The following is a 15,152-nucleotide window of genomic DNA, read 5'->3' on the forward strand; positions in this document are numbered from 1 at the left end:
CCAGTAGAGAGATAAGAGTGTCAGTACACTCATTGTACTACAAAGCTTCTGAATGATCCAGGGCAAGAGAAATGGCATATAACTTGGCAGTGAACACAGAAACTGTAGAGGGGATCCTGCACGCAACTACCGAGCTGCAACAAACCATGGAAGAGCCTACAGAGTCACCTGATTTCAAACCATCCACGTAAACAGGAACAGAAGGATGGTTCGAAAGATGTTCAGTCAAGAGAAGACTATACTTCCAATCGAGAGTATTCACCTTCCTCAGATGACTCAAGGAAAGGTCACATCTGGGGATGGTAATAAGCCATGGTGGAATGGGGACAGCAACGTCATCCAGTGCCAGACCCAATTCATCCAGTTGCACCTGGATATGAAGGTAAAAGAAAGAATTGCGTATCATCTATTCTGAAAGAGCATGGCCCCCTGAGGAAGAAAGACATAACCCCAGGTGAGATGCTGTGGTAAGGATCGAAGCTTGGTAGCATACTGTAAAGAAAGTTGCAAATGGCCAAGGTGAAGAGGAAGTTCGTGGGACTCAGTGTACAAACTCTGGACTGGAGAAGTGAGGAAAGCCCTCATGCAGAGCCAAAATCCAAGATGGTAAATGGGGTCCAGCATCTTTGAGGCCAAGGTCCTGGATCAAATGAGGACACAATAGATCTTGAGCATAGCATAATGACCTGCTCCATAAGATGTGGTAGAGAGGACACAGAGGATGTTCAGTGCCCTTGTACACTTGACATATAGCTGCTTTATGTGAGGAATGAAAGTAAACCTATGATCAAAGATAATCCCCAAAGACTTTGCCTCAGGAACCACAGGAAGAACAACATCACCGAGATAGAATTCAGGAGTTGGGTGTAGGCCCTGCTGGTACAAAAATGTATGCAAATGGTTTTGGAAATAGAAAAGGTAAAACCATTTGCTGTGGTCCACTTCAACAAGTGATTGAGGGCAGTCTAAAGCTGCCACTCAATAAAACTCATGTTCGACAACCAACATGAGATGTGGAAATCATCAACATAGAGCCTGTTTGCAACAGTAGAATGAAGTTGTGTAATGACAGCATTAATCTTGATACTCAAAAGTGTGACACTCAAAACACAGCCCCGAGGGGCTCCAAGTCCCTGTGTAAAAGAACAGGAAAGAGTTAAACTAACACGGACTTGGAATCCCCCGTCCAGAAAAATTTCTGAACAAAAATGGGTAAATGGACACACAACTCATATGAGAGGAGGTCCCACAAAAATGCCATACCTCCACGTTGTGTCGTAAGCCATCTCAAGGTCAAAGAACACGGAGACAAGATGTTTTCTCTCGAGGGAGGTTTCCCTGATCGAGGTTTCAAGTCGAATCAGCTGTACATCAGCAACTTCCAGGCCATTGGAGAGCAAGATGGAAAGGGGATAGGAAAAATACCTTACAAATCTTGTGCAATATGACTTTGGAACTGGCAGTAGAAGAGATGCTAGTTGTGAACTTAATCCAAGATTCCTTCTGGCTTTGATGTCTGACCTGCCAAGAATGGGCAAAAATATCCCAGGCCTGTTTCTGAGCCTTCCGTGCCTGCTGGCAGACTGGAGAACCACCATGGACGAGGATACAGTGAGAAACATGTCAAGGTTTTAGGTATAGAATGAACAGCTGCTCGAATGAAGCAGTCGGTTACTGCTTCCATGCAGTCATTAATAGATGAAAACTAAAGACAGCAGAATCAAGTTTTGAAGGAGAGGTGAAAGAGAGCCAGTCGGCATGGTTCAACTTCCACGGTGGCTCTCTGGTCAAGGGCATCGACCACAGCCAATCTTCCTTAAAACAATAGGAAAATTCTTCTAATTCCACCTGCAGCACGAACACTTAAAAAATAATTAGCAAAGATTTGTCATAAGCGTTGGTTCTTTCCAACCAGTTTGTTCAAATGTGACATTGCTTAGCATATTTTGTTTAATTTTTCACATTGTGAGAATTAGCTAAAAATTATATACATTACTGCTCAGTGAGATTCTTCTGCATCAAAGAACACAGCACCTGAATAGATAAAGATGACTTATAAGTTAAAAAGAACCATTTATTAGCATGCACCAAGCTATAAACATACATTGTATATAAAAGACATAACTGTATTTTGGAGGACAACATTCCTTAGAAAGTTCATAAAATAATAGAGATCTGAATGTGTTTCTTTGCTGTTTTTAACATAAAGTTACACACAATAGGATATCTTTGCTCTGTTCACTACATGGAACCAAGCCCTGGAATTTAGTGTTAAAGGACTGTAAATTTACTGCTCACCCACTTGAGCAATCAAGTTCTGAAATAAAAATAAGATGGTACTCTGGAAGCAAACCTTTCAAACTTTTATCACAGAAGTGTGTCAAAATTTCTTAAGCCCTTAAGTTAAAATTTGATATCAGAACTCAGAGCCTTGGCAAGAAAACCTAATTCCATTACAGAAATATCCCTTAACTGCATGCATTCTCTTTAATCAATTTATATCACTATTCATTTACAGGATTCATACACTTTTCAGGTAAATAGAGTACAGGAAACGTTTTCCAGGATTAACTGGAAATTTCCATACGCAAAAGTTGTTAGGCTGACATGTAACACAGCAGTTGTATAAACACAGTGTACCATGTAAAATGACAAGATTACTCAAAAATTATCCAAAACAACTTTAGGCCTGATAAATTTTACCTAGCATTTATGACATTTTTGCACAGATTCATTAGCTGCAGTTTTTTACTACTTGACTGCACCCCAAAAAAACCACACTTTTCCCTCACCACCATACCACTGCTATATACTCACTTCTCATATTCTCATTACCAATGAATACAAACAATAAATACAAAGTAAATTGTAAAACATTCAGTATCAATGGTTTCACTCACAAAGAACTGCTTAATTAAGCCTATAATCAATAGGTTTTTAGTATAGCTTGCAAAAAGCCTCACAAACTTATCGAATATTTTCTACACATAATAAATCACAACAATGACATTTTAAACTATGTAATTTTAATATAAAGTTAGTATTATTCTGAAACTTGTGTCTTTAGAATGTTGGCTGTGAATCAACATTTGTAAGGTATGGTGCAGTGCAATGGTATATCAACTGAATATTAACCTGCATGTTATCTAAACTTCCTCCAATTTTAAATAGCAGATTTATCAAAGTTTGAGTAGATTAATTTTTGATAGCCAATATTACTAATTTCTTCAAATATTGGTTTATAACAGATGTACAATATCAGTAAATCTTTAATTTTCAACTATACAAAATTGATTCTTTTGTAGCATTTCAATGAGAATATCTTGAGGGTGCAACTATTAATACTAAATTAAATATTAGTATATACAGCATCATTTCACAAGACACAAAAGTACTTTCCTAAGGTCTTATTATACTCTCAATTTTTTTAGATTTTATATTTGCAACTTCCATTAGAAAAGTAATTATAGGTTTAATTAAATATATAATGTAGGAAAGTTAAACAACAACTATTATTTTTCAAGCACTTTCCCAAAACCTGATTTACATCTTTACGATGAGTTTAAAGTATGTAAATCAGCATTTTTATTTCTGGATGGGAAAGGATTTTATACATATTTCCCATATGTTACTGGTAAATTTTTATCGTTGTTTAGTTTTATGTGACTGTAAAGACTGGTGGAAGACTTCTCACAAAAAACATTATAAGTAGTAGCCCACAGAACCCTATAAAATTACCATGGAGATTATCTTACCTGTTTCTTTCCACCCCTAAAAGATTCTACATCTATTTTTCACTTTCTTCTCTAGAATACCACAGAACTAGTGTAATCAAATGTATAAAGACTGCATGCAAATTTCTGTGCAGATCACATATACACAGATAGGCATACTGTGATAATAAAAAACTGCCACAGCAATTACCTATTGAAAGAAATAATATCAGACAATATTTCTTTCCAGCTTCCTAAATAGTGATGATTTAGAGGACTAGATCATGAAATAGGGTGTTTCTTCCACTTTTTCAAAGAAATTAGAGCAGGCCTTGATAAATCCTGGGTGCCAGGTTGCCATGGTGACAAAAATTTAATTGTGGAGCCTAGTATTTTCTCCCATTTTCTTCATGTGTAGGGCTGTGCTAAATAGAATTCAAAGAAATCCAAGAGTCCAGAATTATTTTTGTATTATTTGAGTCCTAAATCAAACTCTGTTTCTAGGATTTTAATGGCAGATTCAGCACTTCATGTTTTTTCAGTAATGAAGCACTGTAGTTGCACAACACATTACTAATTTTGCACCATTTTATTTTTCTTCTTTCTCTCAGTGCGCATGTTTAGACTCAGATGGGACCAGGCAGTTAGGTCAAGCAATACTATCAAGTAGTTGTTGATATCATGTGATCGTTAGCATGCATTCATTACTGTGAAAGTAAATAATACACACTGGTGCCTCGATTATCTGCGATCGATTATATATTTAAGTTCCTTGTTTTAATTTATAATCTTTTTACTGTTGTTTAATCACATTATCATAAAAAATTATAAAAGTTGTCACAGTCATAATAATAAAAGCCAAGTTTTGGTTGGTGATGTTCAATTTCTCCAAATTTTGTGAGTTACACGAGTCCAATTCCATAATACTTTTTTCTTTTGATTGCCCATTCCCATTTTAGTTTAATTTAATCAACAACATGGCCGTAAATAGGTCCTAAATTTTGGCACTTTTTCTGCTATAGACACGGAAGTGCATTTGCACCCTATCAACACTTGTGAAAAAACAAGTCAAAAATTTGTACAAATCTATGCTTCAGAATTATTAGGAAAAAGCCTTTATTAATAAAGACTGAAGATACCAATTATCTGTAGGGAAGAGGACAATACATAACTGGGCCACACCCCAACACAACTTGAACATGCATCTGTGGTTAAAGCATCCCCGCCATGCAGCACTGAACAGCAGATAACAACTGAAGTTGAGTCAAATCTTTAAGAAATCTTAATGCGTATTTTGTGTGTTTTTGTATACTGTGTTTTAATCATTAATCAAATAAAGTTAACCAAGCAAAAAATATTTTGTATTTCTGTCTTAACAGCTAAAAATAAAAGAGGCAAGGCTAGGCTTGAACCAGCCAACTTACAATTTGAACACACACCAAATTCTGTGCATGAAAAACCCCAGATATCATATAACACCTGAACTTTTGCTATAAAAATTAATTTCTCCAACATTGTCAAGAATTGTAATAGCACAATTATTTTGAGAAAATAAGGGGAAAAGAAGAAACAAGGATTGAGGATAATTGAAGCACTAGTGTAGCTCCCATTTCCCGGTACAAACAGTAGTGAAATTAAGTTAGGCAAACCTGGCTCTTGAGTTTTTGGATTTGAAAATATTTGTCGAGGCCTGAATTAGAGTGTCTTGGATGTAAATAGATACTCCCAAATGACATCAAAACAATAAAAAGCTATGAAAACATCTAAAGCAAGAACACTGTAAACTAACTAGTGTTTCTCTTATGAATGGACCATGAAAAAAATCAGATGAAAAATGGTAACCCCAAGAGACACCCAAACTGGAGGGAAAAGGCCACAAAAAACTAGAAGTTTTTCATTTATCTTTCTTTCCACATAGAGTAAATAGTGTGAACCTTTGATCATGATGATACATCACACACAATGTCAAGTATTTGTAAAGAAACTAACATCATTCGAAACTACATCAATTCTGAAAATTTGATTACATGCCACCAAGCTAATGAATTATAAGGGAAAAATAGGAAGATATTAAAACAAGGGTCCACCACGAGTTTAAAGCATCTGTAGACAAAAGAATGAAAATAATGAAGTTTACAGAAAAGACTAAGTATCAGGAGGTTGGGCATATGTACATAAAAAAAAAAAACTAGCTTCCCTCTATTTTGGTTACATCTCCATATTTATTAGAATTGATCCAGGGCTTCTGCCTTGTATTTTACGTGCAATGGGATTTAGGAATGAAAAAAAAAAAAATCCTTTGCCTTCAAGTTTATATACAATTTTTTAATGCATTTATTCATGAAATTGCAGGTGATATTGAAACATTTTAATTTCCTACATTAAAATGTTTTAACCCTATCTCTATGGGTCTTTTTATGGTCATGGGTCAAAGGCCATGTCATCGTGTTTGTAGACTTGCATTCAAAATTTTATTGAACTACTATTTTATGAATGTATCAAATTGTAGATTATAATTCAAATTTTAGTATGATACATTAGTTAATTTCTTAATTTAAAAGTAAATATCAAAAAGAAATCCTAAATATTGATTTTTGTGTGTCACGTGGTATGTTGAATGCAGTATTAGTTCAAATTAAATGTTTGTGTCTATTGTGTCTTACGAATTAGAAACTCAAATTATCAATACCGATAAGCTAGAATATCACTACATGTACTGAACAAACACAGTGTCCTCACCCCCTCTTTTCATTTTTGGAAAGACATGCTTACATACACTTACTTCTGTCTACGATGTGTGAATAACCAATCAAAAGCTCAGAATGTCCTCCTAGTGGCCTTCTCAGCTTAACTGAAGGATTCAGTGCTTGGTTTGGAAAAGGTAAGTTGAAACTTTAGTGAGATTTTTTTTTACTAAGTTAGATAAATTATAATGGTACTGATATAGTAATTTATGATTTTTGGTTATTTCAAAATGTATATATAAAACTTTATTTCATTTCACATCCTTCACATGCAAACTTGATAAGGCTTAGCAACCTACAGCATGCAGCAAACGAATTCAAAATTCATGACTAGAAGACAATTATTTTCTATAATTCTTTATTTACTGTTCTATGTTTTAAGACAAATAACTGAAACTTAAGAACTTATTTTAAATAGTAACAATGTATTAAAACTGAAATGTGACTGTATTTTACAAAATATTAATCCATTAAAACTTAGCCAAGACAGGTCACTTTGTAAAGGCCAGCTTTATATTCTTGGATATGGTAACATCATTGCAACTTCAATAATGTTAGCCAGGCACGGCTGAAAGATCAATATAATAAAAATAATAAATATATATAAATGTATAATGTTGTGAAATTTAAGCTATTTAGACTAAACATTTGTAGTCATTCTAGAATTAAAAAAGCATAATTTATATTTATTTCCTAATTGTTTAGTGATTTTATGAAGTCAGTCAAATTGAACCAACCTGTACACAGGTTTAGTAGTGAAATAACAGATTTTATAATATTCTGGAGGTTTTAAAGATGTCACATGTGAAATTTGAAAATATTCTAATGCATAAAAGTATTTTTAATCTTAAAATCAAAATTACTTTGCATGTTGGACAGTCAACATTCTGAAGGAAAAAAATTTACAAGAAAATTTAACTAAAAAAATCTTATTATTTAATTTAAAAACCTGATATTTTGTGTACAAAAACCTTGTAATGTACTAATAACCTGCAAAATTTTGTAAAGATGTGCTTACATTATCAAAAATCATAGCATAATTACTCTCATGGATACTTTCGTGGTTAAGGGCTGGGTGCAATCTACCCAGCCTGTAATGGAAAGGTTAACAAACACATTAATAACATATAAAATCTGTTACATGAATAAACCTAGTTAAAACTTTAAGAAAGCTTAAAAGCTATTATGGCTTAAGGGTATAAAAAGCAAAGAATAAAATATCTGAACTCGCATCACAATTTGAAAATTGAAACAATCCCAGTTGTGAATCACTTTCCTCTTTGTATGATGTCTTCAAGACCTCCAGCAACACAGTGAAAGTGTCATAATATTTCAGTTTGGTACACCAAAGTCAAAGCTGATGTTTATTTCTTGGAAATTCCTGCCAAATGACACACACACAATATTTTCAAACTTTGTCCTGTGCCCGGTTGGCACCCACAGCTTAGCCAACTAGACTAGACTATGCACACACAGTACATTTATCAATGAGCCAGTTACAAACTTATTCAATACAGACCATGTGACCATTTTTACTTGTATATACTTTTAATACAGTATGTGTATCTTCACAAAATTTCACACTTTTAATAAACATTAGCCAACTAGACACACTTTTAATTTCACACTTTTAATAAACATTAACCAACTAGACTAGACTATGCACACACAGTACATTTATCAATGAGCCAGTTACAAACTTATTCAATACAGACCATGTGACCATTTTTACTTGTGTATACTTTTAATACAGTATGTGTATCTTCACAAAATTTCACACTTTTAATAAACATTACAAGTCATTTGTACACAAAAAATCACTTTTTAATAAAGTATTTTTACTAAAGATTTGTCCATTAATATATATAGTCTTTTCTTGACCAGTCTAAGTGCAAAATTATTTTCATGTTAATATTAAAAATACTTTTCTTCATCTCAAATATCTCAAATGTCAGTTGCATAATTTCTAAAATCTCCTAAATACACTTCAAATGTTTTCTTCAGAAAAACTATATATATTTTAATGTTATTACTTTTTCTACACTTACTCTACACACGGTTTATCAATTTGACTGACTTCGTAACCACACACACACAAATAAAATAAAACATTAAAAAAAAGTAAAAATCTAAATCTAAATTATTCTTTTTTTCTATCTAGAATGACTTTAAATTGTAACATGAAACTACATTTGTTTACTAAGTAGCTTTAAACACTCAACAGTATACATCTATTCATACTTAAATTCTATTGCCCTTTGAACCATGTCTAACAACTAGTACTATCCATGTCATTATAATACAAGTTGTAAATCACTTGGGGAATGTGCAGCGTATATTACACTATCTAACTACGAACTACTGCAATTTGTTTGTGTGCATGCCTCGTGAATATTTCTTATTATATTATTATTATCATTTATCTTACCTAAAATACCCTTGACTAACCTATAGTTTCCTATTTTTATATTGTAGTTACTTTTATAATAAGTAAAGAATACACATGAAAAACAAGAAATATAGCACTTTCCCGAGTCTTCTTTTGTGCTGTCGACTGTTAATGACAACCCTACTTTTTATACTAATGGTAGTATTGCACTAAATAATTTTTTTAAAATTAAATAATGCATCAAAAAACATAGAATAATAATATGCAAAAGGACACAATGTACCATATCTTTTGCAATTTTTCTGGCTTTCTAACTATGCAACAAGATCCATTACAAATTCATCAAGCTGGTCAATGCATTTCCTATAGGAACAAAGTTTGTACTGAAAGAGAAATTAACACTTTTCTGTACAGAAAACAACATAATATAATACCTCATTTGATAGATGGAAATCTTGGTTTTCTATTGGTTAAAAAATCCAGTTTTAAACGTAAGAGAGAACTATTCACAAATTCTGAAAGAGAGGATGTGAAATAGGGGTCAGATTTTCTATTTGATGGCTCTGTAACCAAATAAAATTAAAGGCTACAAAAATTATGCTTTATCTGATTGATGACAATATTATGATAAGTAATTTACATTAGATTTCTTACTTCTTGGAGAGGTGGTAAATAAATTAGAGAAATTATGCCTAGAGAAAAAATGTCACATTTCTCACACTAGGGAAAAATTCAGCAGTTTTTTAATATTGCCTTATAAAATTAAGGACTTAAAACTTGTACACTATTAAAATATGGTATAACATGAAAAAACAAACAATCAAATTTTGAATGTAACTCATTAAAAATCTTGTGACATGCATAGCAAAGGATGCCTGTGGTGAGAAGGGTAATTATTGCTGAAAAGTCAAGGAGACCATGTTGTGAAGAGTGTGATGAGGTGTCACCAAAAAAATAAACAAACTAAATTAATTTCAAAAATGATATGTGCCAACCTTGTTCAGTTGAATTATCTTCAAGTCACTTCTTTCTCTGGTTAATCGATTGTTGCATTATTCTGTGACAGTTGAGGTGTTTGGTATTTCTTGCAGTTTTGAACTATTTTGTTCATGAAATGCCATGTATAGTATAATTAAATATTAGGGTTTGAAGCTGAATAAAAGTGCTATCAGAATAAAAACATACTATTTACCTATTTTTTATTAGTTGATGTCTTTAAAAAAAAAAGACTTTTAGTGCTGGATTTAGATTCCATAAATTGTTAAAATGATGATTGCTAAAAAAAAAGATGCTTAGAAAATTTGCTAATTGCTAATCAGATTCAATAATGATTAGCAGTTTCTGCTAATCAAATTAACCAAACTATTTTGTCCCCTAAAAGTGTAAAGGTATTGATCAATAAGCAAATCTTCATTAGGTAGTACAATGTATGTGAAATATAAAGCAACGTGTAAATTCAAACTATTTCAATTTTACGTAAGTTACTTACATACATCAAGGAAGCTCAGCTGTGTAAGCCAATTAGTTTCCTAAAAATGAAAGAAACATGAAAAAATAAAGGTAACCCATAGAAACCCAACCATACAGAGGAGGAAGAAAACATGTAAGTAGAGAATGCTTACTTCAATGGCAATTATTTCCACATTACAAAGAAAAACATTTGTAAAACAGGCCACAAAAACAATAACAACTAGAAACCAGGTCCAGCTCTAGAATTTGTTCATAAATTATACATCTTTCATGTGAAGTAGCTTTTTTTGCCTGTGTGTCTTACAAAAATATTTGTATCCCGTCTTACAGGTGCTACATTCAAACAATTAACAACCATTTGTATACACAAAATCAATGGAGTCTTGCCATTTTTCCCACGATAAATGCTCTTCATCATGACTCTACCTAACTTTAGGCTTAAACTTGATAGGTGTTAAAATGAGCTTACCCTCAACCACATATTGGCCAAGATCTATGCTCTACATGGTCTACATTAAATAATATTAGTCATTTATCTATTTGAACTTTTTAAACAATAAGAAGTCAATAAATGTGTGATTTTTGTTAATTTCCTTGCAATTTAACCCAAAGAACATTGAATATATTATTCACTGATTTCAAGAAACTCTGACTTTGCATTTAGAGCTCTTTGCACTCAAGCAAAGAATTACACATTGATCACGAATATCCAGCAGTGCTATAAAAGTTAACATTTTCCTAAAATGAAAATGAATTTCCGAGATACTTACCTCCTTTCACAAAAAGCTTTCTCGACTTGTACTGCTCTTTATCAGCACAAATTTTAGCTCACCACTAGCCTTGCTACTCCCACTTATTGCTGCATACTAACATGCAAATTATCATGCAAGCAACCCTCCACCAATAAAAGTGCAACACTACCCCTATTGTAACTAGCACCCTCTAATCATGCACATGTTAATCACTTTGTGGGTAGGTCAGGTAAGAAATGTGAGAAAAGGTAAGTATCTGTTGGAAATACATTTTCAGTTCAGGAAAATGTTAACTTTCGATATGGTATCTTACCTCCATTCACAAACAGCTAGAATCCCACACTGAAATGGTGAAAGGCTGGTGAGAAGATGATCCGATCCCCCTTTAAGAGGCACTCGAAGAACATGAGGTGTGGAATTAAAAATAACACACCAGTGAGAGATCATACCACTTCTGAGCCAGCTATACTCTTTGCCCTTGAGTAATGTGTTGCCAAAGGGCAGAAACCTGGAGGGGTCCAAAAAATACAGAAATAATGGGACCCTCTGGTGTGGAGTGGCTATGGAAGGATAGACCATAAATGGGAGTTTGACCTCAACCAACACCTGGCATTAGGTCCACGGAAGGAAGGACGTCACGCCATTGGCACCTGCAGAATGTCACTACCCTACTCTCAAACTGAGCGGTATTTTGCACACTCAGGAGGACAGGCCTGTACTCCACCAGAAGGATGAGGGAAAAAGTACACTGGAGAGTCCAGAGGATTGCAGCACCAGAGACAGTGCAATAGGTGACCGCAATATCCTATTCTGAAAAGCAGAGTGATCACACTGACAGAGAGATTCAGCCAACACCTGGCGGTGGCTGGAATTGTGGTTCACTGTAGGAAAATACTCAAATGCCACGAATAATCAGAGATCAGCAATAATCTCTGTCTGCTTTACTCGTGTTAGTCCATGAGTGCACAGTCTGGATGAACATATTTATGAAGCAAAAGACTGTGAAGTATACCTACAAGTGGTCCTGAGGAACACCCCATCTCAACGGGGAGTATAATATGACCTGGATTAGTGTTATGACATTATATTTTGATCATAGAGAACACATTGACAGAATCAATAAATCAACACCTGCCTGGCGGCCTCTGGAATGGTACATCAGGTCCACAGTAGGAAGAGTCTCAACATCACAGTCATCTAGTATGCTTACAGGTCGTACAGTGCACATTTAAGACTAAGTATACCTGGTCAGGTAATACTTGCCACAAATATGTGATATAGGCCCATGTAAAGAAAAAGAAAATTTATGACCACAGATAAACAGTTACAGCACTGATAGTGCCCCTGTAGGGAAGATGGAAATGTGCAGCCACTGACATGGTAAGGTAACAGATCTGATGGGAAGAAAACATGAAAAAGACAACAATCCTTAGAAGAAAGGGACGAAAATGCCAAGTGAATGAACTAGTGAATACAACCCAGAAAGGTAATGGTAAAAAGACCATAGATAGGGTCAAGGGAGGAGAAAAGAGAAATGGAGAGAGAACATGAAAAACATGTCTGCTAAAAACTGAGACCAACAGATGGCAAAGAGGAAGTGACAGGTACCCAGATATCTCAATGTCACAGGACAGTCACTGACAAAAGGAGCAATGAACCAGTTGTAGGATAGTAGGAGGAGTAGAAAATGAGGAAGGTCTAGAACCTGGAATCATAAGGTTAGGGGTCGACTGATCCAGATGAAGAACAGGAGCCAATGGACAAGTTTGAAAAAGAAGAAAACCTGGGAAGATAACAAGGACTGAAGTCATACAACTTTAGTAGAGGTCTCCAGTGAGAAATGAACACTACTGAAGACATCCAGATGAAGAAAAAAAGCCTTAGGAAGATTATTTACACAGTAAATAGAAACACAATTCTAACAAATAAACTCAGCAGCAGGGGAACAAAATATGGAGGGACGGAGCAGAAGAAGTAGAAAAGAATAAGCTGGCAAAGAGAAAGAAACAAACTTCCACAGAAAACCCCTCTGGAGCATGATGAAGTGCCTCTGACAAAAGGTGGAGGGAGGAGAGGGAATACAGGAGGGTGGTGAGAAAAAAAATGAAGATGTGGAAATGGGGAACCAGAGAGCAAAATAGAAGGCAAGGGGCCTGATCTCTAAGCAAAGCAAATAGATACTAAAGACAGGGAATCTAGAAAGTAAAAGAACAATGTCTACAAATCAGGATAAAAGAGTCAAGAACATGAGGGGAACAAAGCATGTGGGTGTGAGTTGTTTGAGAAAGGAAACAACATAAACCCTAATAACAAGCAAAGGAGGAAAGAACTGGATTCAGGAGTAAAGAATGGGTAACATTAACCCTATATACAAGACACACTTTTTAAACTCCTTTCAGTGCATATTACTGGGTTACATTCAAAATTTAATTAAACAACTTTATTACCCACATATGTCAATGTAATGAACATTATAACATGGTAGTTAAAAGGTCAGTCAAAATGACTGACTAACAGTCTGTATATGGAGATATAACTGTGTCTACTTCAAGCTAATGACAAATTACAAACAGTAACCTTAAAAGAATATTCATTTATAAAAATTCTTCCAAAACAGGGTCCAAAATTTTGTTAATGGTTTAGTAGTTTATATCTCCTGAAACTTTTAATTTATCATCATAAAAATTGTTTTTCTCATATACATGGGGTTTTTGTAGGAATGTTTCTGTCAGATAACCCCCACCCCATTTTGCAAACTCTGCCTCAATCCTTAATCTTCTAAATATTCAAAGTTTTAAAAGTACTCTCCAAGCTTATAAAAAAAAATAAAGATCTTAAAATAGCAATTGTTAAAAATAAAGTACCTCTAGCTGATAAGCTTCTGATTAAGGTGGCAAAAATAATAACACAAGAAGAGTTTCATAGTACCTGATGATCAAAGCTAGCATCCCCATCTCCCAAATCTATGTGCATCACTTGGTGAGGTGAAACTTTATCAACTAACTCTTGACTTTCATCTGTACATACTGCTCCTGATATATCTGGCTCCACAAGTTCATCTCCTTCCATGATGATTTCATCAGGGCCTTGTGAATAAACCACAGTGTTCATGCTGTCAATGTCTACAGACGTCACAATAGAGTGAGGTATTGTCACAAATTCACCTGAGGTATTAGTCACAAAATCATGCACTTCCTCTATTATAGTTTCAACACAGTTGTGCTCCATCTCTATAGACAACAGTTTACAATTCTGGAGGGTGTGCTCTACTCTGAATATCAGTTGCAGCGTACCAGCACACCATATTCATGCAATTTAACCTGAAATAAAAGAAAAATTATTAACCTACATCTTTTTATTTATTTAAGTTATTTGTTTATTAAAGTTAAATATAGTAATACTTCAATACTTTATTTATCAGTTTCTATATGAAAAAACTGATGTTATGATTCCAAAAGTGCACCATTACCTTTTAAAACAGATTCTTTTCTACCTTTGTCCAATTTACTTATTTATTGAAATGTTTATTTTAAGAAAAGTTAGCTTGGTACACATGTAATTCAATGTTTTACATTTATAAACAAGTGACTTTGGCCATGTGATACATTATACAATTATGCACAAAACTTTTTAAGTTATGATAATGGTAAATATAAGTTGGGATGAAAACTTAGAAATTTCAATTAGGAAAGCACTTCAAAACAAAATTATATATTTATATAATAGGAATAAATAATATTGTACAATAAACACAAAAAGAAAATATCCAGTAGAACTGTCTGATGGAATGTTGAAAAGGAAGTACATTATATCCAACAACATAATAACACAGAACACAAATATCAAGCTTTCATGTGAACAATATAAATAATATCATAATGTTGAGGTGAGGATATGAAAACAAAAAACCACTCATTCTTGAAGTAAACTGAATCTATCTAAGGTCACAATAAATAAGAGTACAAGAAAAAAACATATTGTTACGTCTCCGTTTGTCAACTGATTTTCCATAACCTCGTTCCGACGAAACCCAAGCGACACAAGTTCTTTCTTAATAAAAACTGGTTTATTCTTTCCGAATACA

General features: G+C 33.9%; 1 protein-coding gene across 1 annotated transcript in view; it reads right to left on the reverse strand.

Annotated features, from left to right (window-relative positions):
* The window catches only part of LOC106472306 (gastrula zinc finger protein XlCGF46.1-like), a 22,822-nt gene extending 8,410 nt beyond the window's left edge, over positions 1–14,412 (reverse strand). Inside the window, exon 1 of the mRNA XM_013932941.2 lies at positions 13,997–14,412. Coding sequence (XP_013788395.1) covers positions 13,997–14,296 — 300 coding nt within the window. The 5' untranslated portion in view covers positions 14,297–14,412. The remainder of the gene's footprint in view (positions 1–13,996) is intronic.
* Between the last annotated feature and the right edge of the window lie 740 nt (positions 14,413–15,152).

The sequence above is a fragment of the Limulus polyphemus genome, unplaced genomic scaffold, assembly GCF_000517525.1.
Source record: "Limulus polyphemus unplaced genomic scaffold, Limulus_polyphemus-2.1.2 Scaffold5235, whole genome shotgun sequence".
Taxonomy (NCBI): domain Eukaryota; kingdom Metazoa; phylum Arthropoda; class Merostomata; order Xiphosura; family Limulidae; genus Limulus; species Limulus polyphemus.